Source organism: Nasonia vitripennis (genome assembly GCF_009193385.2).
Source record: "Nasonia vitripennis strain AsymCx chromosome 4 unlocalized genomic scaffold, Nvit_psr_1.1 chr4_random0004, whole genome shotgun sequence".
NCBI lineage: Eukaryota > Metazoa > Arthropoda > Insecta > Hymenoptera > Pteromalidae > Nasonia > Nasonia vitripennis.
Genome location: NW_022279639.1, coordinates 1,385,014 through 1,412,939, shown reverse-complemented (window position 1 = coordinate 1,412,939; position 27,926 = coordinate 1,385,014). Strand labels below are relative to the sequence as shown.

Below are 27,926 nucleotides of genomic sequence, written 5' to 3'. Positions count from 1 at the left end.
ACACTACATCTGTCTCAGGTTTCAAGAGACTAGCTAAAGAGCACTTTCTTGAGCTTGAAAACACAAACACTTGAATCGCTTGTCCACATTCACTCAAACGCACACACACATACGCCTGTACACACTCACGCAAACGCACACACTCACACACTCTCGCTTGACCCATCTTCACATTATCATACTTTCACAATACACATTTTTGCTGTACTACTATTGCTGCTGTATACAATTTATCGTACAACATATTGTACGTCAAATAAATCTAATCTAATCTAATCTAATCTCTCTCTCTCTCTCTCTCTCTCTCTGTCTCTCGTGCGTTCTCCGCAGACGTAATGGTGCGACGGATTTCGTGCCCGATGATGTATCCCTTCAATTATCCAGGCTTAAGGATGGACGCCCTGGCCTACATTTGATCGACACACTCAGATCAAGGAAGCGCTGCAGCCTCGCGTTATCTCCGGACGAGGTCTGTGCGCATCTGCTTATGCAGTCTCTGGCCTACATTCGGTACTCCTCTTATTCGGCCCGCGAGCTAGCAGCCGTCTGTCGTCGAGGAACGTCGATAATAAAGTGCGCGAGGGAGGGAAGACTTCCACTCCGTCATCTTTTTTATAATACTCCCGGTGCAGCGCAGCTCGCGCCATTGTCTTCGCCGCATATTCCGATCGATGCGCCTTTCTTCCCCAGGATCGTTTTTATCGACGCGAGACGCGCAGATTTTTCTCCTTGCGAAAGCTCCTTCCTCCTCCTCCGCTTCTCGTCTAACGAGTTGAGAAGAAAGTGCATGCGATATTTATTCTTATATAATTTCATTATGTAATGAAAACGACATGATTGGTGTCTCCGTTAGAAGTTTAAATTTTGCCCGAGGCCCGGGTGGGTTATCTTTACGATTAGTGAATAATTTTTTTTACAATGTTTTATGGAATTTAATAAGCGGATTAGCTCAGAGTAATGAGGATTTTCAAATAGATGAGAGCTTTATTCTAACATTAACACTTGTTAATATGGTGGCCGAGGTGGAAGTAGAAAGAGGATAAATGTTGATAGCTTAGCTCAGAGATCGGTTGTATCTATAAGAAATAACGATAATTTATGCTTGCCAAGAGCTTTAATTGTCGGGGAGGCTTTTATGATGTATAAAAATTCTTTTCAAACGAAGCTATTGATACTTGGAATATTGTCAGAGATAGCAGACGTGGTATGCAAAAAGAGCGCGCAAATCTCCTTACTATTAATGCAAACGTCGTAATTCCTGCAAACGGGTGCGGTATACGAGAAATAGAGACGTATCAGCGGTATTATGTTGCAAAAAATATCGCTATTGTAATATACGATAGTTTATCCTTTGGAAGTGGGGAACCGCCCTTTTACGATGGAAGACCTCTGTTAAATTCAAATTCTTTTGACGTTACAAATCTTTTGTACGATACGCGAAGGCGACATTTCGATGCAATATTAAATTTAACCGGTGCTGCACGCAATCGCTTTTTCTGCGAACATTGTAATAAAAGCTATAGATACGTAGATGAGCATAGATGCACAGCCAAATGTGACAGGTGTTTTTGTGCACCAACGTGTAATTCTAATATAGATATTATAAAGTGTGTAGAATGTAACAGAGAATTTTACGGACAAATATGTTTCGACCGTCACAAAATAGATGGTCATACAAAAAAAAATAATAAAAAAATATGCGATGGAGTAAAAGTTTGTAATATGTGTTGCAAACGAATTAATATCTACAAGTCAAAGCACGGGCGTGGAATCAATTGGTGGAACTTATGTCTCGAAAAACATGATGTAAATCAGCTCAGTTATATTCAACCCATTGGACGTAATGTTAACGCACAGATTAATCGTAAATCCCCAAAGAAAAACTTATTTATTTTTTATGACTTTGAGACGCGTCAAGATTCTGCTTATCGTGAACATGCAGAGATAAAAATACACATTCCTAATCTATGTGTTGGGCAACAGGTTTGCGATGATTGCATGGATAATGAAAATATAAATATACTATGCCATACGTGTGGTGTAAGAGAGCATATATTTCGCGATGATCCAGTTAGACAATTAATAGGTTTGACAGTACGAGAAAACTACCTTCGGTCAAATAATTTGTATTGCTCATAACTCTCGTGGATTTGATGCGCAAGTACGTATTGGGTAGTACCGAACGTAATATTGAATGGACAAAATATAATTATGCTTCAATGCGGGCGAACAAAATTTATTGATAGCTTAAACTATTTTCACATGAAATTAAGTGCTTTATTACAAACCTTTTCTCTACCGCCAGCTAGCAAAAAAGGATATTTTCCTCATCTATTCAATACTTTAGAAAATCAAAATTATGTTGGGGCTTTACCCGAAGCATTGTTCTACGCACCTAATGCCATGTCGACGTCTGAGAGGGAAAAGTTTATTGTATGGTATGAGGAGAACCGAAATACTTATGAGTTTCATTTTCAACGTGACTATACTCGATTATTGCCGTATGGATGTAGAAATTTTAAGACTTGCATGCATGTCTTTTCGGAAATTTTTCATTAAGTGCAGGAATACTTGTCCGTTTACAGAGGCAACGACCATAGCTTCTGAATGCTCCATTGTGTATAGAGAAAATTTCTTATGCGAAAAAACTATCGGTATCATTCCAGCAGGTGGATATCGACGCGCTGATAATCATTCGCAAAAGTCAATACAGTGGCTGTTACAGTGTGAACGTGAGATTGGTCGGGAAATCATACACGCGGGTAGAGCACGTGAATTTATGCTTCCAGAAGGGTGTCGTGTAGATGGCTATTTACCTCCGGAAAATGATAATGCTAAAGGTATTGTCTTTGAATATCAAGGCTGTTACACACACAGTTGCCCTATTTGCTTTAATAAACGACGAGATAAAATAATGTCATACGGTAGAACTATGGATGAGTCGTACGAGAATACTTTTCGGAAAATCCAAAAAATAAAAGCCCTGGATTACGAAGTTCGAGAGATATGGGAATGTACTTTTGATCGGATAAAAGCAGAGAATCGCGAAATCTACGAATATATAACACAGCATCCTCTTATGAGTCGTATAACGTTGAATCCACGCGATTTTTTTTTTTTTTTTGAGGTAGAATGGAGAATATAGTTACTGAGTACGCGATCGGAAATAACGAAAAAATTCAATATACAGATATATGCTCTCTTTATCCGTACGTGTGTAAAAGAGGTCGATTTCCCGTAGGACATCCGCGAATTTTAATTGGTGAAGACTGCAACGAATTAACGCAGGGGAATAACAATAATCTCAACAATATTGAAGGATTAGTTAAATGTGGTATCTTACCTTAACTTGTACTTGCCATCGGGGCGTTGCCGCGCCCCTTGATACAAAAATTATGTTATTTATAAATTGTTATTTATAAATACAAGCAATGTTATTTATAAATTGTTATTTATAAATACAAGCAATGTTATTTATAAATTGTTATTTATAAATATAAGCAATGTTATTTATAAATTGTTATATTGCTTCCTCCTAGAGAAAGCTTTGTAAAAGTAAAATTTTGAGTATTGTCAGAACTTCTAGAAAATACTTTTTGGTGTGTTAGAAGTTCAAATCAAGTGTTTTTAGAAAATATCCGTATAGATGTGTGAATGTATACCGTAATATTTCTGGAACTACTACGTCAATATCAATAAAATTTGACATGCATATATATTTTTGTATTCTAAATTCGGGAAAAATACTTATTTTTTATTTTTTCAACTATTTTTTATGGTCATTTTTTGATTTTTGAAAAAAATCATGTCAATGGGTCATGTGGAAAACTATATCCTATTAAAATTTCAAGTGATTTTACCACTATAATTCTTTTTGGAAATTTTTTGGTTTCTTATATCTTTAAAATTGCGCGAGCGACCTATCTAATGAATAGTCTGTTGTTTTGATGGTTATGTTAGTTAGGAACACACGTAAACATGTATGAATTTCTGTGAAATAAATTGACGGCAGTGTTCGTATTTTATAATAAAAAAACAGAGGGGACTTAAAACTTTTGGACAATGAACCATCCAAAACTTATACATTAAATTATGTATCAAAAATTGCTTCATACATAGGCGGATATACTGTATATTAAGACAATATTTTATTTATTGGACGTATGAGTTCAGTTAGAGGAAGCTACGTGCCAATGAATTAGCAACGGTTTTTTTTTTGTCAATAAAGATCTGAGGGGATTGGATATCATACCAACGTAACGTCATCATATAATAGAATTGTTGTAATGAGGCTAGGAAAAACGTTCCTCGCTACGCCGGTAATTGAGGCAGGATAGAAAGTGACTGTAGCAGAAGAAAGTGAGTACTAGCATCGGATAACTTCACGTACCTGTATGGGGCCGGGAGCGGGGGATCCCTAGGCGCCGGATTTCTCGTAAGCAAAAGCATTATACATTCGGTTAATAGTTTCAAATACGCCAATGATAGGCTCTCGTACTTCATCATCGAAGGTAAATGTTATAGATATGTATTTATTACTGTACACTGTCCTACGGAGGACAAAGAAGAAGAAGCTAAGGATCCCTATTATGAAACTTTAGAGCAGGTAATTAATCAGTTTGCGTCTTACGATAAAAGAATAGTATTAGGTGATTTTAATGCTATAATAGGTAGGGAGGAAATTATAGGAAAGAAGGCCTACTATAGGGAAGAAAAGCCTGCACGAAGGCAGCAATGATAACGGTATTAGGGTCATAAATTTCGCGGCAGCAAAAGATCTTATAATCAAAACTACGTGATTTAAGCACAAGCACATACACAAAGCAACGTAGACATCGCCAGACGGGGCCACACAGAACCAAATTGATCATTTTCTCATTGAAAAAAGACATCATACTAACGTTCTCGACGTAAGGGCTTATAGAGGGGCAGATAGAGACTCGGACCACTTCCTAGTAGTAGCCAAATTAAGAGCTAGATTAGTAGCGAATCAAAATAGTAAGCAAACAAACAAGATAAAAAGCTTCGATATTGAAAAGCTACAAGATGAAACAGAGCACATTAGGTACCAGATAGAAATTATTCACAGGTTTCAGGCACTTGAAGAAGCAAACACATCGCCGGAGGGGAATGACGAACCGAATAGCTTATGGGGGGACATCGACAAAACGGTAAAAGAGGCCGCGAACAAAGTACTGGGTAAAAAGAAAAAGCCAAAGAGCAAACCATGGTTTGACGAAGAGTGCGAACTCTGGTTTGAAAGGCGCAAAATGGCTAAATTAGATGGCTTACCCAATAGAAGCGATAGGACCGTAGAAGAGTATTCTAACGTAAGGAAACAGGCGGGCGCGATCTACAGAAATAAGAAGCGGGAGTATCAAAAGAATCTTATTAGGAGAATAGGAACTAACAGTAAGAAAAATAACTCCCGCGAAATGTACAGAGGGATAAACGCCATCAGAAAGGGTTTTAGGAGTAGAGCGCAATTGATGAAGGACGAAAACGGGGACCTCGTAACAAATGACAACGAATTACTGTCGCTGTGGAAAAACTATTTCGATAAATTATTAAACGTGCACGAAAATAGCGAAGAATTAGGGGACGAAATTCACACTGCCGAACTCCACGTGGAGGAACCGAGCTACCAAGAAGTAGAGGCCGCGATTAAAAAACTAAAAAACTACAAAGCAGCGGGAAATGACTCTATACCAGCTGAGTTACTCAAGTATGGGGACGTCGAGCTTACTTTTAAAATCTATAAACTAGTATGTGACATCAGGAAAAATGAAACAATACCCGAAAATTGGAAGGAATCCATCTTTATACCGATTTTTAAAAAGGGGGATAAGACAGACTGCAACAACTATAGGGGTATCTCACTTTTAGCAACGTGCTACAAAGTTCTGTCAAACGTAATACAAGCTAGACTCACTCCATTCGCGGAAGATTTAGTAGGAGATTATCAGTGCGGATTTCGGCGCAACAGATCGACGAGCGATCAAATGTTTACCATAAGACAGTTGTTAGAGAAAAATGGGAATTTTGCGAAACCATACACCAACTATTTACAGATTTTAAAAAAAGCATACGATCCTATTAAGCAAAGCAAAATGTATCAAATTCTAGTACTTCTCGGTGTACCAAAAAACTCGTGAGAATGATTCAAATATGTTTGAACGGAAGCACGGGAAAGGTCCGAGTGGGCGATAATGTATCAGAACCATTCACGATACGCGATGGTTTAAAACAAGGGGAAGGCTCTTTAAGATGCTGTTCAACTTAAGGTTAGAGTATGTCGTTAGAAAAATGCAGGTTAGCCAGCTAGGCGCAACGCTTAATGGAACAACGCAGATACTAGGCTACGCAGATGATTTGAATATACTAGGGGATTGTAGGGAAACGGTATCGAGAAACGCAGAAATCCTCATAAAAGCGGCGGAGTATACAGGGTTAGAAGTAAGTGAATCAAAAACAAAGTACATGATTGTGGATAAACTAGGCATCTGCAGTGGGGAGGGAGATCTCAGAGTTGAGAATTTTAATTTTGAAAAGGTTAGTGAATTCAGGTATCTGGGTACGACCATAAATGATAGAAACGAGAGTAATTTACTCAAGTCAAGGCTGTTGTCTAAAAACGATAAAATAAGAATATACAGGACAATAATACTGCCGGTGGATCTGTACAGGTGATAAACGTGGGTTTTCACTAAGCAGGCGGACAACAGTTTTAGGGTATTTGAAAATAAAGTCTTGCGAAAAATATATGGGCCGAAGAAAGATAAGGAAACCGAGGAATGGAGGAGACTCCACAATGATGAGTTACACAATCTGTACGCGTCACCAAATATTAACAGAATAATAAAATCACACAGATTAGGATGGGCAGGGCACGTAGCGAGAATGGGAGACATCCGTACGGCAGCGCGGGTCATGAAGGGCAGGCCGATGATAACGCAACCTCTAGGTAGACCTAGACGCAGATGGGAGGACAACGTAAAAGCAGATCTAGTAGAAATAGGACGGGTGGGTGTCGATCGGAGGGGTGCATCTTGGGTGGGATTGACACAAGACAGGGCAGCGTGGAAGGCCTGCGTAGATGAGACGATGAACTTTCGAGTTCCAAATGCCATTAAAAAAAAAGGATATGCCACAATGGGTGCTATCTTCTCTGGATCTGGCCGAAAACCATCGTGTTTAATCTGGATGCCGAGGTACTTCACCTCTTCTCGGCAGAAGACACTTTTGTCCCGGTTGATCGTCAATCCAGCCGCGTTTACTCGTTTGAGCACTTTTTCTAAGTACTCGAAATGCTTTTCAAACGTCTTTGTCGCGATGATGATATCATCGAGATACGAGTACGCTTATGGCTGGAGTTCTGGGCTGATCACTTCGTCGATCATTCGTTGGAAGGTCGCTCCAGCGTAGGCTTAACGAAACGGCATCTGTGTGAATTGGAATAAGACCAACCCAGGAACTGTAAAGGCCGCCAGAGGTCTCGCCTCCGGTTTCAACGGTATTTGATGGTACGCGCTGCTAAGGTCCAACATCGATATGTACTTCGCTTTCTGCAGTTTACGAAGGATATCATCCATGATAGGTAATGGATATGCGTCAGTCTTTGACAGCGCATTAACTTTTCGGAAGGAACGGCATCTTTGTCCATCTTTGTTGCAGGACGGCATCTTTGTCCCATTTGTCGTTACGGTAACTAACCTTGGTATGGTCATGGACTCTAAATTAACGTGGAAAGCGCAAGTTGATGCGGTTAGCCGAAAGGTTAACAGAACCCTTTATGGACTAAGGTCCTTTAGATCCTGTACCACCGAGGCGTTGCGCAAGCAGCTGGCAGCCGCCCTTGCTGTTTCCCACCTAGATTACTGCTCTGTAGTGTACCTTGATGTGTCAGGGGAGCTCCAGACACGACTGCAGAGATTGCAGAATGGATGTGTGCGCTACGTGTGTGGTGCTGGAAGGCGCGAGCATATTACTCCCTACAGGAAGAAACTGGGCTGGTTGAATATTAAGGAAAGAACGGCATACTTTGCAGCAGTACTAGTACAAAGCCTATTGTATGGGGCAGCCGCCGTACCTCGCGGCCCTTTTTAAAAAAAACCAGCACAGGACTTCCGGTAGGGTGTCCAGGGATATGTCGGTTCCGGGATCGCGTACTGATACGGGACTGCATTCGTTTGCAGTATACGGCGCGACTCTCTGGAACTCCCTTCCGCAGGATGTGCGGACCGTGCCTTCACTGGCCCAATTTAAGCGAGCGGTGCGCGAGTATCTAATACGCAATGATCGATGCTGTGATAATTTATGTACCTGATGCGATCTTATTTATTAATTATTGTCGACTGTGATTTAATTTTAATTGTAATGACGTGATAGAATAAGTATAAAGCAAAGTGATATTAGTATTATAATAAGAAATGATACTCAAGTTATGTACAAAAATGTGATAATCAGCTATTGAATGCCAATTGGACAGTACAAACTGCGATACTATGTATATTATTAACTGCGATATTATGTATATTTTATTTTTTCAATCACGAAAAATAAAATTTATTTCTATTCTATTCTATTCTAAAAATTCACATGACCGGCTTTGCGTGAGTTCTCTGGATTACTCTCGCCTGCTGGTGGCTCCACCCTTGTGCTGGACGCTATGTAGTCGGCCATTGTGACATCATGGCCTTTATCTTGCACATCAGCGCCCTCATCGTTGCGGTATTCTCAGCTATCGACTGACTTAAGTAAGTTGTTCTGAGCTACCAAATTTTACGCTGATATTTTGTGACTGGGCGTATTGTGCGCTGCAACGCTCGTCTTTACCGTACCCTCTGTTTAGCGGTCGATTGCTTGTTGTTGCAGCGCTTTGCTGAGATTTGGTGCCTAATCCATCAGTCACTACTGCTGCGCCTATGACTGCACGTGGTACAGTGACCTTCATACTGCGGAACTTTCCGTTTTGAAAGACGTACTCGCTTTGGCCTTCGCTCACCGTAGTTGTCGACGTTGTCGTTGTCGTCGTTGTCGTAGTTACTGTCGTGACCAGATTCCCTGTCGGCACTTCTATCGTGACGATTCTATTCTGGTCTCAACCCTGCGCCTGTTGCGCCGTTAACCTGGTTCGGTCTTTTGGCGTCGACACTGGCGTTTGTGCCTGTTCACTCTCCTCAGAGACTGGCATTTCTGCGAACGCGTCTCTAATTGTCATCGCGTTTAGCATTCGTAGATGTCAGTTGGTCTAATCCTTGTGCCGGTTGACCGTAGTTCATCTCGATCACCGGCGTTACCACGAGTTCGTTGGTCTTAATCTCTTGTTGTAACAGCTTCAGAGGACGCGGCTGTTCGGCGTCATAATCGCCCGTATAAATCGAGCGTGTCGATACTTGTTCAGCCGTTGCGTCGATGAATGACTTACGCAGATCTTCCCTCTTCACTCGCGCCATTACTGTCGAGGCGTCCAGGCTCTCTCTGAAAACTGACTTGGTATACTCTCCGAGGAGCCATCTGTTCAGCCTAGCTACGCGATCTAATCGCTTGCCGTCTGGCTCCAACTGCATACTCTCGAGGACGTCGCCCATTTCTTCTTCGTCGATGCCCAAGCACCGATTCTCGACGACCTTCTCTACTTTATTCGCCATGTTGGTGTGTCTTCTGCGTTTGAACGACGTTTTGCGGTTGCACAATAACGACGTGGTAGCTCCCTATCCTACGCACTTACTCCAGATAGCCCCTAGAGTGTATTCTTGTTGCTACAACGTAAGCTGCAAAAACACAACCTTTCTACTCACACACTTGCACACCTATGTGCGTCGCTGTAACGTAGATTATTACGCAAAATCAAATAAAACGAAAAATCGAATTCGTATAATCGGAGCGAAATCCGTAAAAAAAATTTTAATTACGCCAGATAAGCACGAATCGCTTCTGGCGCGCGCACTCGTAGCAACGCTGTGCTCTTACTTGCATCGCACAGTTTGTACTACAGGCATATACGCACTCATACACAAAAAAAAAAAAAATCCGAAAAAAGACGAAAATATTTTTCGCAGAATTACGCGTATATCTCGATCTGCGAGTCGAGTGTGTTCTCTTCTTGACAAATCTTGCGGTCTTCTTTGCTGAAAACTGGGCGTATACTGTTCCGCGTCTTCCCATGGAAGTGACTATATACCTCGCGCCCGTTGCGTTCTTGTAGAATTGCCTCTATGTAGCACCGCAAGCGCTCCTACTCTCTCTCACACACTCGCGCCGCTGCGCGCTTTGATCCACTATAGCGTGCGCAGACTATACTTTGCGGCTACACGCGTTTGTGTTGCCGCTTCGCTGCCTTTTGCTGTCTAATTGTTATTAATTAAACAACTTACAAAAAATAATGTTGCTATTCTCTATCCTAACGAGAGTGCTTTAAAATACTCTCGAAAACAAATAGAAAATTATTTGACTCGGAGAGCATGCGATACTAGTGTCTGCTTCAAGTTTCGCTTCTCCGAGTCGTTTAATTCTACGTCGTGTGATAATATCGGTAGATATTTGTTCTCGGCCTGGAGACAAAAATCTCCGATTATTATTCACAGACTTCACGTGTGAATTGCGTTCGAATTATTCGTATACGCCGCACGAATAAATTCGAATGCCGCACGAATAAATTCGAACGCCGCACGAATAAATTCAAACGCCGCACAAATAAATTCGAACGCCGCTCAAATCCGCCTGATTTGAGCGCGACGTAAACAACAGGGGGATGCTCGTGTTTATATTGCTCGCGCGACCTTCTGAAATTTGTAACGGTTTCTCGCTCGCGCCGAAAATCGCGAAAATTACAATATTTGCGCGTTCCTTCCTAAGTAACCTACAAACTGGGCGCCATCGTAACAATCTAACGGGTTGTAAATCTGATCGACGAATAATGCGCTAAACAAATGGATCGCGCTCTCTCGATGCGGCGAAGGACTCCTCTACGCCCCCGAAACACCTTCGTTGCATGCAGCTGTCTCCAATGCTTTTGTTTTGCTGGGTCTACGCGCCACCCGGCGCGTGCTCAGCTGCTTAACTGCGCTAGATACTAATAAATAACTACCGTGGAGGCGGCAGTATTCGTAGGAAGGAACAATTATAAAAATAATAATAATACTACGCGAGTCGCCAACAACTTTGCGACTCGCCGCGACGTTGGAATAATCGCTCTCGCACGCGTAAATCGCCGTGAAGGTCGCGCGCGCCGGATCACCCTCGTGCGGGTGATATACACTCTTATTCATACAATCACATTCACTGCGTGTCACACAAACCTTCTTGATCTCGTCGCCGACGCTCCTGATCCCGGACAGACTGCAGAACTAGAACGTTGCTGCACCTCTAAGCAGGGAGATCAGGATACCCGGATTCCGCGCCGAACTCACACACAGGATATAATTTAATCCGCTGGACACAGCACAGCACACCGGGTTATCGAACGATTTCCTAGATCACGAGCGAAGTCCCGTGTTTACTTTTCGAAGGCCGAGAGCTATTTGAGCATGCATATGAAGTATTAGCCCGCGCGCTCGCTCTCTCCATCTCTCTCGCTCTTATTTCCTAATTCGCACGTGTTTTTCTTCGCGGCGCAGCGGTACTCATACCGCTACGAGTTAGCCGCGGTGCTCAACTCGTTACATTGTGTTAAATTGTTTATTACAAGGGTTAACTCTCACACATTTGTTCTTAATTATTAATTTTTGGTAAAAATGGAAAGTAATAAGTATAATATAATAATATATTACTAGCAAGAGACTGTATATTAAAACAATATTTTATTTATTGGACCTATAAATTTAGTTGGAGAAAGCTACGTGCCAATGAATTGGCAGCGGTTTTTAAGTCTGTGCAAGAGGAGAGTCCTTCCAGAATGTCAGCCCAATTGGTCAAACATTGCGTAAGATATCGCATCTCACACATTTTTAGCGCATAAAACTATAAGGCCCATTCGTGTCGCGGTCGTGCCTAAAAACCAATACATTAATTCCTTCTATTTTTTTTAAATTGTTCTCACAGCTTCCAATGAAATTTTTCCGGTGAACTGAACGATTTTAGTTCAAACATTCCTACCGTAAAAAAGATTCAATTTTTGTATTTTTATGAGTTTTGGAGGGTTTTTACAAAATCAACCAAATATAAAATTTTAATATAGTGTAGATAATTGTTTAAATTTTGAGTTATTGAACAAATTTGATAGATTTATAAGGAAAAAATGTTGAGAGGCTTATCAATCAATCCAAATAACCAATCAAGTTATTTTTTAGGCGAAAACTCAAAAATAGAACTCAAAAAGGTCTCGAAGCTTCAAGTAACATATCAATTTATAGGTCTAATAATTAAAATATTGTTTGAATATATAGTATAATATGCCTGCTAACGTATAAGGCGGTTTTCGATACATAATTTAATATATAAGTTTTGGATAGTCTATTGTCCAAAAGTTTGCAGACCCCTCTGTTTTGACACTCTGTGTGCGAAATTCGATTTCTCCTAGCTGCGTAGCGTGCGCGAAACGCATAATTTTCACACTTGTGCGCGAAATGCAGATATCGCGCACAGAGTAAGCAAAATTTTGAATTTCACGCACAGCGTGTTCGAAACACTGGATTTTATTAGAATGAAAAAAAGAACGTTGCAAATTTATTCGCACATACATTCCTTTAAACTGATATGTTAGACCATTTAGAAATGTTATTTTTATAAATTTAATGAAGCCTGAATAAAAAAAACGTAGCGCTATCGATAATCGTTATTCGTTTAAAAAGCAAAATAGCGTAATGCAGGCGTATAGTTATAAAAATAAATTCATCAAATCATGTGGATATGTAAATAGTATTACGATACGAGTGCGCGAAGTAGGTGATTTTCACACGACAAAAAAGTGTGATGATCACCTACGCGCTAAAGTATCGTAGACTATTTTTTGATACGAGTGTGCGAATCTGTGTTGTCAGCAGATGAGCGTGCGCAAAATTCAGAGTTTCGCATACGCTGTGCATAAAATCCAGTGTTTCAAACACGCTGTGCGTGAAATTCAAAATTTTGCTTACTCTGTGCGCGATATCTGCATTAAGCGTGCGTAGTCTTTCAAACGGCTCTAAACGCAAGCAAGATCCAAAGATAATAGCGAAGATACTGCAAGGAAACCTGCACAGAAGTAGGCTTGCACACGACCTGCTAATTCAAGATGCAACGGAGCAGAAAGTGGATGTTCTATTGATCAGCGAACAAGATAAGAATCTAGACCCACCGGTTTGATGTCTAACGAAGAAAAAACTGCCACCATTTGAGTGCCCAGGCGGGGGATGGCAAAACTTAGCAAAGGAGATGATATTGTACGGGGAAGGGTAGGCAGTGCAACATACTTCAGCGTATACCTTGCGACGTTGCAAACGTCGCAGCCGCGTCGATACGAGGAATCTCGGTCGATGTGGCCAAACTCTGAGTGCACGGAAGCAACAAGCGAGTCGGCTTGTTGTTTTATGCGCCGGCCTGTCCTCTAGTTCGAGGAACGGGCTAGCTAACCGTCAACGTAGGCAAGAGAGTGAGCATCGTTGGCGCGAAAGCGAGCATCGTCGGCGCGCGCGCTGATTGGTCCTCCGCATACCAAGAGCCAATCAGCAGGCGCCGATGCGTGGCTCGTTATCCGCGCGGACTAAAAGCCAATCGGAAGCCAGCAAGAAGCGCGGGCCTGACGGGCGCGAGGAGAGATTGAGCGAGAGAGAGAGAGAGAGAGAGAGAGAGAGAGAGAGAGAGAGAGAGAGAAGTGCGAGGAGACACGTGTGTGTCTAAGAGAGAGAGAGAGAGAGAGAGAGAAGTGCGAGGAGACACGTGTGTGTGTGTGTGTGAGAGAGAGAGAGAGAGAGAGAGAGAGATAGAGACAGCGCGAGCGAAAATCCTAGCTGCACGGTTGCAGCAGGTTGGGCTTGCTACAAGCTAGAGGCATAGCCCGCTCGTATCAAGGAGAGAGAGAGAGAGAGAGAGAGAGAGAGAGAGAGAGAGGGAGATCGCACTGGTCGCGCGGCGATCGGCGAGAGCCGCGTCCAGCGCGTGTACGTGTGCGAGCGAAAGGGAGAAAGAGAAGGACAGGGACTTGGTGCTACGTTTAGAAGCGAGAGCTTCGGGACAAACACCGAGTTGAGAGAGCGTACAGTGTGACGGCACAGGCTATGGCTTCGGGACTAGCATGGGTACGCAAGAGAGATAGAGAGACAGCCAGCTGTCAGCAAACTGGACTTGGGCCTGAGCCTGAGGCCAGCCGTCTGCTGCACGAGCGATGCTCGTGTGTGAAAATAAGCCCTGCGTGGCTATATTGTGTGCGGGCGGCACTACAGCCACCGCATTGTAGGGATGGGCTGGGCAAAATACAAAGTGCAATGAACTGTTAACCATTGTGTGTAATTATTTTCCCCTTTCCCTAGCGTTCTCCCAAACGTGACGATCGCGCCAAATCCAACGATTAAAGAAAAATCCTAGTACATGCGAGGCTCTAGGTGTTGTGCACCTGTGTTTGGAGGCACAGCGTCGCAACCTGTTACCAAACTTAACTGCAGCCGACTTCAAAAGGAGGCTGGAGGCCTTGGAGGATGCTATTAGAGAGATGCTTGGAGAAATCGGAATCGGGGGCGACCTAAACGCAAGGGCCTCGGAATGGGGTGTGCTGACGACGAACCCACGAGGCAAGGCCATTCTCGAGATGGCAGCACGGCTAAGCCTGGTTGTGGCAAACGAGGGCAATACTACTAACTATTGGAGACTAGGCTTCAGGGAATCCATACTAGACGTAACCTTTGCGAGCGTCATGACAACCCGTAAAATACGGGACTGGCACGTCAAGGAAGAATATACAGCTAGCGACAATCATTATATTCTATTTAATATCAACGAAGATCGTGAGGACAGCACAAGGAGAAACCATAGTTGGACGCCGAAGTAGAATACGCATTAACCGAGAAACACCAGCGGAGTTAATTCAAAGTGCGAGCACCCCAACCAACAGGATTCTACTAGAATTAACCGGACGTGAAAATGTAGAGACATTAGTAGAGAGAATTACTGAACTAATAACGGAGTTCTGTGATGCGACTATGCCCAGGGAGTCCATTAACTACCAGAAAAGACCGGTTTACTGGTGGACAGACGAAATAGCTAAGCTCAGAAAAGAAAACTTTCACGCCAGGAGGAGGGCCTAAAAAGCCTGGAAACGACATAGGGAAATTGCAAAAAATTCTCAGGGACGTAATAAAAGAGAGTTAACCACGTTGCTGGGAAAAGATCATCGATGATCGTCGAGATAGATCCATACAGCGATGGATACGCAATCGTAACACGAAAGTTGGGTGAAATGAAACAAACGGAACCCATAGAGGCAGAGGCGATAAAAAAAGTAATTGATGGGCTGTTCCCCTCACACCCCATTCGACCCCAGAGAGAAGAAACGGAGGTTTCCGCAGATAAGATACCCTTTTTCACAGAAGGCGAACTTATCACGGCAACTTTGTCTCTCAAAAGCGGTAGGGCTCCGAGATTGGATGTCATCACTGCGGAGATGCTCAGGATTGTTGCGTCGCCACGGCCTGAGCTACTCTTGGAGATGTAGAATTAGTGCCTGGCGCAGGGAGTATTTAGCTCACGGTGAAAAAAAGTGAGACTCGTGCTCATCGAAAAGCCGAAAAAAGTGGCAGACGCGGATACCTTTTACAGGCCTTTAAGTCTCTTAAACACAATGGGAAAGACGGGAGAAGCACTGATAACACCGCGAACATTAGGTGTCGCAGAGTAGGTGGATCGCATGACCAAAGGCTAGATGGACTAGGATCCTTATTAAAAATGTAAGCCCGTGGGTGTACAGCAAGTGGATGGAGGTCAACTTCTACCTTACCCAGTTTCTCTTGCGTCACGGATACTTCAGGAACTACCTATTCGCGATGAACAGGGTGGCATCACCAGGATGTAAGTCCTACAGAAGGACGTAAGACACACGTTTTTTAACTGCCCTTGCTACCGAGAAGCGTAGAGTGATAGAGCTGACAATAAGGGCTTTAACGCCCAAAACTGTTGTTAAAACGATACTTGACAGCAAGCAAAATTTGGACGAGATAACGGAGTACATGTAGACGGTTGCAAAAAATAATGACGGTTTGTTTACAAGACTAGTTGACGGCTGAAATAGCTTAAAACAGGCAACTTCCCAAAGGAAGCAAAAGCGGCTACCCGGGGGGTTTTCGCGGCCCTATGAGAGGTGGAGTTTAAGTGGGTATAGCTGGCGTTGTCCCACGTCAGGAGAGTTCCACACACGCGGAGCTTCGCATGACTACTGTCACGGTGCATCAAGCATTTCTCCAAATCTCCGGATAAACAAGAAAAAAAAAATTAGATAATAAGTAAAACTAAAGAAAGAGGATTTGGTAGAAGACAGTGCATGAATCTTAAACTCAAAACTTATACGCTACCGTGCCCCTAGATGAATTTTGTAATAAAATCTAATAATACGTTAGAAAGCGTACTAACCAATATTATTGATACTCTTTTATATTACAATTTTTTCTCGCCAGTGGAGTGGACGGCTCATAAAATGCAATAAAATGTGAAAAATTCTATACAATTCAAAACAAAATATTTTTAATAAAAAGCCATTTTGATATGTTCTACGAATAATATTTCATACCTTAAAATCGTCATAATCACAGAAGTCAGTTCTATTTTTAGCTCCATTAGCATCTCGAGGTGATAAAATATTATTTGCGAAATTTGCTGTTTCTTCATGTAATGTTGTCATTCTCAAATTTAATTTTCCATTCACCACATTTGGTGATGCTGGAAATTAAAAGCAATCATTAGAGCTTCTACACTATATTAAAACACTGAAATGAGCAATTATGTAAAAATTCACCGGAACTAGTGAATCATTCTTGGATGATAATAATTATTTTATGATATGTGGTACAAACATAAATACATAATCCTACTAAAAAAATAAAAAAAAACACCCAGGAGACGTCGCTGCATCTCCTGGCCTTTACCGTCTTGGCTGCACTGGACCCCACGGTCCTAAGGCGGGATGTTGCAACCGTCAGAACCATGGGGAGACTCGACGCTAACACCATCAACGCCCAAGGTGACAGCAGATTTCCACCCCTAGCTGTCACTCTCTCCTCCAGTGCGCTGGCCCGCTCCATCATAGTGGCCAAAGCCAGGAAGCGTAAACTTCATACCAGCGAACTCGATGATGCACTACTGGAGGAAGCGAAAGCTCTCTACCCAGATCACCAGGGACTTGTCAACATTAACGAGCTGCTTCCTCCAGACATCCATAAGTTGCGCATCAAGACCAGGCTTGAGGCAAAGAGGAGAAAAGGTTGCCGTTCCTTCGTTAGGGATGGTAGGATTTACATCCGTTCCGGTGAGGACAGTGAGCGGGCCACTATCATCTCCACCGATGCTGATCTTGAGGCTTTTTTGGCCCGAACGCCGCCAACAGCCAGCATGGACATCACACACTAAAACACACACCTATCATCCCGCCAAAACCACCATCTAAATCATTCATCTCATCGACATCTGCCTCCAAGGTGTCTCTGTCTGAGGGTCTTAGGGTCTGTCATTTCAATGCGAACTCCCTTACGGGTCACATTGAGATGATCAGGTTCTTCTTGTCCACTCGTCCCCCCTTTCACGTAGTGGCTGTAACTGAGACCTGGATGAGTGACAAGATACTATCCATCCCTTCACTGGATGATTACACTTTGTACAGACGGGACAGAAACAGGAACGGTGGAGGTGTGGCCCTCTATATTCATCATTCACTGACTGCTAGCGTTATCTCGTCATCTGACGGCGAATGGTCGGGCAAGCCGGGTAAGCCAGAGTATCTTTTTTGTGAAATCACATCTAAGGGAATATGGCCCATCTTCGTGGGAGTTGTGTATCGCCCTCCTCACTTACCCTTTATCCAGGGATCTAACTTCATCGAACAACTAACAATGCATATGCACAACTACTCCACGAAGGTCATCATGGGAGATTTCAATGCTGATCAGCTTTCCTCATCTGAAAACGCAAATTTCATCAGGGCTTTCATTGATGAGAACTCCCTTATTTCTGTATCATATGGTGCAACCCATCACAGACAGGACTCTGACACCTGGCTTGACCTATGCTTGATTGATGAGCAGGATCGCCTGCTCTCACACTGGAAGACTGACAATCCTTTCATCAACGGACATGACCTGATCACGGCCACACTCGACGTACAGATTCCACGCCACGTACCTACTACATACTCTTACAGAAACTACAAAGGAATCTGTGCTGAGAAGCTAAGGGACTTCCTTAGCGCATGTGACTAGTCATCCTTCGCCGCGCCATCACTTGACGAATGCATCACCACTCTTAACACCAACATCTCGAACGCCATAAATCATCTCGCCCCATTAAAGACCGTGACACCTGGACGTAAACATCACCCGTGGTTTACCGCGGCTCTTCGTGACCTTTTAACTGAAAGGAACAGACTCTACAGACGTTTTCGCAGAAGTCGTTTACCGTGGGACCTATACTTTTATAGAATCGCGCGGTACGACGCTCATAAACGGATGGAGGAGGCCAGGTTGAATTACTACTATTCACGCCTGTCCTCCTTGACCGACGTTGCAGAGATCTGGAGAGAGTTTGGGAATCTTGGTATTACTACTTCTAAAACTCCTTCACCTGCTCGGTTCTCTCCGGATGCTCTCAACGAACACTTTAGCTTTATCTCAAATGACCCTCAAGCTCCATCTGTTGAGGAGTATCTGCGAACCCTGGAGAGTCTGGACCTCCCTGAACACTTCATCTTCAGGGAAATCACAGAATCGGACGTGTCGGCTGCAGTAACACGCTTTAACACCCAGGCCAGAGGATGTGATGGCATCCCACAGGTTGTAGTTTCTAAAGCACTGCCAATACTCGCTCCCTTACTCTGACAAATTTTCAACCTGTCTCTGAGCGAGGCACGCTTTCCCTCCGCCTGGAAATCATCGCTCGTAAGAGCACTAAATAAAGTCAACTCTCCAACAGCTGTAACTGACTACCGTCCGATCTCTCTACTCTGTTTCCTGTCCAAGGCGCTGGAGTGGCTGGTGCACAAGCAAATTTCTGAATATCTTGAAACAAGGCTTTACCTTGACAACTTCCAAACTGGCTTTCGCACTGGCCACAGCACGCAGTCTGGCTTGATTAAGCTGACTGATGATGTCAGGCTTGGGATGGACAGGAAGAAAGTCACTCTGCTACTTCTATTTGACTTCAGCAAGGCGTTTGATACAGTGTGTCACGTCAGGCTGCTCGGAAAGCTATCCTCTTTCGGCTTCTCCAAGCAGGTCATCCGCTGGCTTGCATCTTACCTTTCCGGAAGAGAACAGGCCGTCATTGGTGACAACAACGAACTCTCAACATTCCTATCACTAAACACCGGTGTCCCACAGGGGTCAGTTTTGGGCCCCTTGTTGTTCGCGTTGTACATCAATGACATTGGCTTCTGCCTTGATTCAGATGTATCCCATATAATCTACGTGGATGACTTGCAAATCTACTGCCAATTCCCCCTTGAGGAGCTCGACTCCTGTTCTGTCAGGATGAGTGCTAACGCCGAGAGGATAATGGGCTGAGCAGCACTAAATAGGCTTAGGCTGAATGTCAGTAAGACTAAGGCAATCGTCCTGGGTTCCCCCTACTATATCAATGCTCTTCCCTCTACTGCCAACACCTATATAAATATAGGGGGAGCCCAGGTCGACTACGAATCATCTGTACGCAATCTGGGGTTGGTGCTCGATTCCAAACTATCATGGAAAGAGCACGTCACACAAATTTGCAAACGTGCTCACTCTTTAATGTATCGTCTCTACTTTTTTCGGAAGAGCACTAACTTCAGATTGCGCCAACACTTAGTGCAAGCACTCCTGTTTCCCATCATCGACTACTGTTCACTGGCTTACTGTGACCTGACGCAAGAACTCGACCTGAAGCTTCAGAGGCTTGTCAACACGGGGATCCGTTATATCTACGGTGTAAGGAGGGCCGAGCACATCTCCCCTTATAGGCGTGAGTTGCAATGGCTTACCACCGCCGGACGTAGGAAATACTTTATGGCATATTTTCTTAGAAAAATCTTTAACACCTCAGTACCCTCTTACTTATTAGCCTATTTTGATTTCCACGACGCGCTCAGGCCTGTGAGGGGTGAGGTGACCCCCCTGGACATCCCGCCCTTCAAGACGGAGACGCTGAAGAACTCATTTTTCATCAGCGCTTCCTACCTCTGGAACAGCCTTCCATCTCACCTACGTAACACCCTGTCCATATCACACTTTAAACAGGCGGCTAAAAATCACTTCTTCAATTTGGAAAATCCACAAACATGACGCAAACATTTCATCTCATGAACACACTTTCATCTCATCTCACTTAATTCCATTACTCACTTTCACACTTACACCCTGACACAACAATTATTATCTTTATTTCACCAAACTACTAAAATGTATATGTACAACATAATGTACAAAAATAAAACCAATCTAAATCTAAATCTAAAAATCTCTCTCTCTCTCTCTCTCTCTCTCTCTCTCTCTCTCTCTCTTTCTCTCTCTCATTTTTGCTAAACGCCAAACGCCTGGCGCAGAAGACGTCTTGGTGTGCGCCCGCACGGCACACCAACACTCTCGTCTCTTGCGTTCTCTCTCTCTCTCTCTCTCTCTCTCTCTCTCTCTCTCTCTCTCTCTCTCTCTCTCTCTCTCTCTCAGACGTACGCTCACGCACAGCATATGCTCACTTTTGTCCTTCTAACTCTCTCTTTCGCGGCTTTCGGATCTTTCTCTTTCTCTCTCTCTCTCTCTCTCTCTCTCTCTCTCTCACTCTCTGTCTCTCTCTCACTCTCTTACTCTCTTACTAGCTTTTTAGTTCCCTTCTCTCGCGGCTCCTAGTGGACGTTGGTGTTCCCGTTGACGTCTCCTGGGCTCCCCCTTAATCTGATTCGACATCGTGACCGCAGGGCTATCTGCGCGCAAGCGCGAACGCGCGACTCAGCAACGGCGCGTGAACCGATAGTGTTTTGCCAGCGAGTGGGCCGTCGGGCCGCGACGCGTTAACCAATCAGCGCGCGCGCGGTACGGCGGCTAGGGAGAGCAGAGTGGCGGCCGCGAGCCGCGAGCGCTCGAGCCGGCACTTGCCTGCCGCGACTGCTCCCGAACGGACATGCCTCAACTTCAACTTCATCCGGTGGTCCAGCTAGAAGGATTTAAGGTCAGTGAATCGTTTTCCGTTTTCTCCGGGCGTATCCGTCTCGAGGGTGAACGGCAGTTCCACTTTCAGTTTCGCGAACGAAAAGGTTATCTCGCGTACGCGTTAGTTACCCCCAGATCTCTGTCTATATCTTTTTATCTTTTTGTATTCCGTCGAAGTATTGTGTTGTCGCGAGTAATAAGCAAAGTGTAGAATTAAGGATTTTTATGATAGAAGTGTAGAGTTATTTTGTAAAAACGTAGGTTAATACTTTGCGCCGACACTTGGACGCACGAGGCGTAAAGCGTTCGGGCAATTCTAGGATAAGTCGTTCGGCGTTTGCGGAATTCGCGTGCGACATAATTGTGTGAGTGAGTGATAGACGAAAAGTGCGAGCTAGTGTGTGTGATCTGGTTGCTTCTTGAGCCTTAAGACGCGCGCGAGTCACGCGGGATATCTTTCGTGTACGGTTAATTGTTTGTCGGAGTTGCCTTTGTTCACGGGTTATCTCAGTAATTTATACGAGTCGATTATAAGTTGTAAAAATTTATTAAGAATATACAGTTCCGTCTGATAAACCTCATGTCTCTATTATCCCGAACGGCCCATTTTTGGGGCTGCAGCTAGCCGAGCAAACCAGGTGTAAAAGAAAAACCCTTGCGCCGGGAAACAAAGAGTCGCGAGACTGGTGTTCATGAGGAGCGCCTGGCGCCACCGGGTCATTTTCCAAGCCCCGGGCGAGGGATTGCACCGTAATTGGGTTAGAATGAAAATCCCAGTTACAATATATATACAGGGTGGGCCATTTTAATCAAACCAGTCTAATAACTCCTAAATTAAGCCATGAACAGAAAAATTGTTCAGATGAAAGTTGTCCAGGATCAAGGGGGACATCTTTTTGTGCAATTAGTTTTGACCTTAAACTCAAATTTCAAGGTCATTTGAAGGTCAAATTTTTTGTTTAAATAGGAACCCCTATTTTTGATAGCAGATTCGAAAAGAACAGGAAATTTTACGTCCGAAACGTCCGAAATTCAACATCCTCTAAAAGCTCTGGCAGTCGATCTCTGAGCAATGCCAATAACCATTAATGATCCCACACCACACCATTAAACTCCATCGGTTTTGATGGTCAATAGCCCTGTACCAGTGGGGATTTACAGGTGACCAGTAGTGACTATTGTGCCTATTTAATTGACCATCACTGCGAAATATAGCCTCGTCAGAAAACATAACAAATCTAAAAAAATCTGGATCATTTTGTAAAACTCCTAAAGCCCACTGGCAAAAGTTAATACGCATTAGAAAATGGCGTGGCCTCAGCTCATGAACTAATCTTATGTGGTAATCGTGATAGTGGAGATTATTGAGAATTCTCAATGCTGTTCTTCGTGGTATACCGATTTCTCTTTCAATTTGTCGACTACTAATTTGTGGATTGAGATGAACAGCTTCTAAGGCGGCTATAACATTAGGATCATTTTCGTTGTATTCGTGGTGTCTGCGTTGACGACGAAGATGTCCATCACGAGCTCTTCGAAGTAATCTGAGTAATGTGTCGTGAGTAGGACGCCTTCTTAGAGGAAAGCGTTCAGCGTAGAGTCGCACCGCGGCTCTGGCATTGTTTTGGGTTTCGCCTAAGATCATTATTATATCAACAATTTCATTGGATTGATAATCGTCCATGTTGAAAATTTTGTTTATAATAAGAAAAACTATTTTATTTACATTCACTCTTTATTGAAATTGAAACTAAACCAAAATAAGAAAATGACAACAAAAAAAGGAGGAATTTTCAAACTGTATAATTTTTAAATCAAATTTGTAACTTCTTATTTTCTTACGTTAAGACATTGTGATTTAAATTGAAGACAGCGTGAGAACAATCGTTACAATTCATATTAGATTAAAGAAATTCAACTTAAAAAAAAAAAATAACTAAACTGGAAATGATGCACTTTGGCAAATACAATTATTAAAATTTTTTTTTAATATTACAAAAGCAAAATGCTGTTTAATATTTTATCTTAAATAATGTATTTTTTAACATCCTACCTTTATTGTTTAACCATTTTTTACGCTTTTGAAACGTTAAACCTTTACTTGACTCTGCTTCGACCGTGAATGAATTGACAACATTGATTTTTAACGTTCCATTTCCCACTCCCATTAAGAACTCAGATATTTAAAATTATCATGTTTACTTCAAAATTTACTTTTGACCACTAAAAATTTGTTAACGAATGTTAAACAAGCATCCTAGTGAGAGGCAAGGGACTCACAGTAAACAGGCACCCCAGTGAGAGGCAAGGGGACTCACGTTAAAAAAGCACCCCAAAGGGAACATACTCCTAATACGTCCACGTCGTTGTTCCTGGATAGCGCTGAAATTAGGGAATTATTTTGTTTTCAAGGTAAATATTTTCATGGTCATTGTCACATTGGGTTTGAATATTCATCATAAAAGTACATTAACTACGATTATTCTATCAGAAAATGCGATTAAATAGCAATTACAGTATTTCTTAACATTTGACCTTGAAATTACCTTGTGAAGGTCATGAAAAAAATTTTGAAATACCGTTTCGGACGTAAAATTTCCTGTTCTTTCCGAATCTGCTATCAAAAATAGGGGTTCCTATTTTAAAATAAATTTGACCTTCAAATGGCCTTGAAATTTGAGTTCAAGGTCAAAACTATTTGCACAAAAAGATGTCCCCCTTGATCCTGGACAACTTTCATCTGAACAATTTTTCTGTTCATGGCTTAATTTAGGAGTTATTAGACTGGTTTGAACTCATTAACGTCCAAAACAGAGAAATCGTAACTCTGTTTTCAACCGTAAATCTATCACATATTCCACGGATATATTCAAAGCAAACATACTTTTTCTGAAGTATTTTTTTCTCTACTTTCCATTTCTGGTATCAGAATTGCGTATTTTTCACTCAAAAATCCAATATGGCGACGTTTAAAAGAAAAAATGCAAAATTTCGATACTTTTTTTTTTAAATCCAATTTCTTGTTGTGTTAACGTTGAGGACGGAACTTTATTTTTCAACTATGAGTGCATAAATGAGTTGTACTTTAAATTCAGTTTGGTCCCGAATCCATAAATTCAATATGGCGGCTAGAAAATGGTGCCCGAAGCGCAAAATTTTGCCCAAACTTTCACGAATTTTTTTCACGAATATAATGCATTCGACGAAAAGATCAATAAGAATAAAAAGTGCTTAGAATCAATCAAGGAATATGTGTAAATTTTTTCATTGAGTTTTGAGCAACTTTTTTATTTTTGCCAATTGGCAATTTATGACAAATTGGAAAATTGCATCGAATCGTCTCGAAAAAATTCAGATATACTTCTTGGTCAATTCTAAGTACTTTTTATTCTCTAACTTTTTCTTATATAACGCTTTGTTTTTGAGTAAAAAATCAAAAACCTTAAAATTCTTAAGATTTTTTGAAATTGAAAAAAAAATCAAAAACTTTAAAATGTTTTGTTCCATATGCACTTTTTGGTCAATTATGAGCAAATTTACTTCAAATTTGTGCCCGAGTATCTGTCACATTCCAGATGGTATGATTTTCGCATTGAAAAATTCTCATTTCTTAGCCGTTGATGTACAACGTTTCCCGACACTTACCGCGTGGAGGTGAATGAGTCAAAGCATCTTGTCTTTTTTTTATCTTTTTATTTATTTTTTTTTTTGCTTTTTATTAGGGTTTTATTTATGTTTTTGATTTTTTATAGTTTTATAATTTTTATTTTTTTTTTAGGAACTGTTATGATTTTTTATAAAACACGTTTTACAATAAAAATTATTGCATTTTTTGCAAAATTTGTTTGTCCTAATGACATATGGCTTGCAACAGCAGAGCTTCTGTTGTTTGAGGGATACTGTTTCATGAACAATGTCATCAACTTTAGGTCTAGTCAGATAGTATTTCGCAATATCCATCAGAAATTCTTTTGAACTTTTTTTGTGACTTGGATTAGCACAATTATAAAGTACTACTGCATTGGTGACAGCGGCCTGAAGTAATCTAATAAAAACCACCCACGTCCACTTTTTTGGTCGAATGCATGGCATAACATCATTGCAATGGCCATCATGAACATCAACCCCTCCCATAAAACTATTATAAAGATGAAATGCATTAGGAAAAGGTATATCTATTTTTGATTTTACTTCTTTGGAATATCTTTTCGAGGGTAACAGTGGTGTTACTCCAGATGCTGTAGAAATTATTGAAATCGGTTTAGAATCAATAATAGTAATTAAATTCATTCCGCTCTTCTGATCGTGCTTTGTGGCGTATGTGCCTCTTGTTGATTTTTTATCAATATAATTTTTTTCTTTTATCCTATTTTCTCTAATAGTACCAGTGGAACGTAAACCCATTTTTTTTAAATGTACAAAAAGGTCTAAGCTTGTGAAGTAATTGTCCATGTATAGATGGTAAAGGCCTACTTTACGAAAAGTTAGCGTTGAAAAAAAATTGTCAAGTAAGTTCATTACTACCCGAGTTCCTAAAGCACATTTGGCTAATTTATCCCCAATAGTTGAATTCTTCCCACAGTATAGATCAAAATCTAATAAAAATCCATCTAATGTACATAGACCCCAAAATTTCAGACCGAATCTAATTGGTTTGCCGCAAATAAACTGTTTCATACTAGTTCTAGCGTAGCATTTGGACATCATTTCATCTACAGATATCGCGGTTTGAAAGTACCCGAACAATTTTATGTTCCTACGAAACAGATTCATGACTTGACGAACTCGCCAAGCTTTATCATTGCAATCTTCATCCCCTGGTTTTGATAATTTCAACTTAGATTTTATATTTTCAAATGTATGGCGTCCCATAGCCGATTTCACTACATCACTAGATAAAAAGGGATCATTAGACCAATAATCTCTTTGACTTTTCCTTTTATTGAATGCTGAGAAAAGTATTATTCCTATAAATATATTCAAATCTGACATTGTTAGACTGCAATTATTCATCTTAGTTGATTCTATAATATAATTTTTAATTTCTTTGCAAAAAAATGTCTCAAATAGGTCAACTGGACTCATATTTTTAATGTCTTTCTTATGACTATCAGATAATAATATTTCATTTTCAACTTTGCAGGAATAACTTGTTTCTCCGTCGATCCATTTATAAATATATTCATTTTCCAATTTAGATTGATCATTCGTATAATTATTAGAAGTTTCTGCGTATGTACTCAGTAATAAGTTATCAATAGATTCAGAACCAGAATCTTCGTCACTCTGACCAGAACTGCCCGAATCATCTGGATTAGGTACCAAAATATTATGATCATCGTTATCATCAGAATAATCTTCTTCAGACTCTGATTGAGATCTTACATTTCTCCGGCGTTTTGGAGCCATTACAATTTTAAAACTTGAAAAGCTAAATACACAAGTAAAATATTAACGCTAATATTTAGAACACTAACAGTATAGTAGACAAAGAGTGAAAAAACTAAAGATTCTTCAAAATCGATTTATGAACATTCAATGATGATTCACTATTTTGAAATTCAAATAAAAACATTACAAAAGCTTTTGGCAAAATTCGGCAAATTGAATATAGTAATTAAATTCAGACTTTTTCGATTGAGAATTCAATATAGTTTATGAAACAATTCCAAAAGTTGCATAACTCAAATTTTTTAAGGTTTTTGATTTTTTACTCAAAAACAAAGTGTTATATAAGAAAAAGTTAGAGAATAAAAAGTACTTAGAATTGACCAAGAAGTATATCTGAATTTTTTCGAGACGATTCGATGAATTTTTCCAATTTGTCATAAATTGCCAATTGGCAAAAATAAAAAAGTTGCTCAAAACTCAGTGAAAAAATTTACACATATTCCTTGATTGATTATAAGCACTTTTTATTCTTATTGATCTTTTCGTCGAATGCATTATATTCGTGAAAAAAATTCGTGAAAGTTTGGGCAAAATTTTGCGCTTCGGGCACCATTTTCTAGCCGCCATATTGAATTTCTGGATTCGGGACCAAACTGAATTTAAAGTACAACTCATTTATGCACTCATAGTTGAAAAATAAAGTTCCGTCCTCAACGTTAACACAACAAGAAATTGGATTTTAAAAAAAAAAGTATCGAAATTTTGCATTTTTTCTTTTAAACGTCGCCATATTGGATTGTTGAGTGAAAAATACGAAATTCTGATACCAGAAATGGAAAGTAGAGAAAAAAATACTTCAGAAAAAGTATGTTTGCTTTGAATATATTCGTGGAATATGTGATAGATTTACAGTTGAAGACAGAGTTACGATTTCACTGTTTTGGACGTTAATGGGTTAAAATGGCCCACCCTGTATATATACACACACATTTTTGAAGACTCATATATGTATAATAAATATTGATTTTAAATTTATGATCGGGAACAAAAAATTCTATAGAAATAATGGGATTTACACGAACAGTGGGGTCAGATCAGAGAAATGACTGTATTATTGCGAGGTTATGATCACTTGTTTTGGTATTACTTTCAAAGCTTCTAAATATATTCCCAATATGTGCCACTTTTGCGAATACTTAAAACGGAATCAATTACCATATTATGGCGCGTTTTCAAAGTTACAAC

The 27,926-nt window shown here is 41.2% G+C and overlaps 1 protein-coding gene across 18 annotated transcripts in view; it reads right to left on the bottom strand.

Moving 5' to 3' along the window:
* LOC100117353 (kinesin-like protein KIF13A) overlaps window positions 1-27,926 on the bottom strand; it is a 1,179,147-nt gene that overhangs the window by 202,505 nt on the left and 948,716 nt on the right. For all 18 annotated transcript variants that reach the window (XM_031928179.1, XM_031928190.2, XM_031928178.1 and 15 more), the window contains one exon: window positions 16,694-16,842. In XM_031928179.1, coding sequence (XP_031784039.1) covers window positions 16,694-16,842 — 149 coding nt within the window. The remainder of the gene's footprint in view (window positions 1-16,693; window positions 16,843-27,926) is intronic.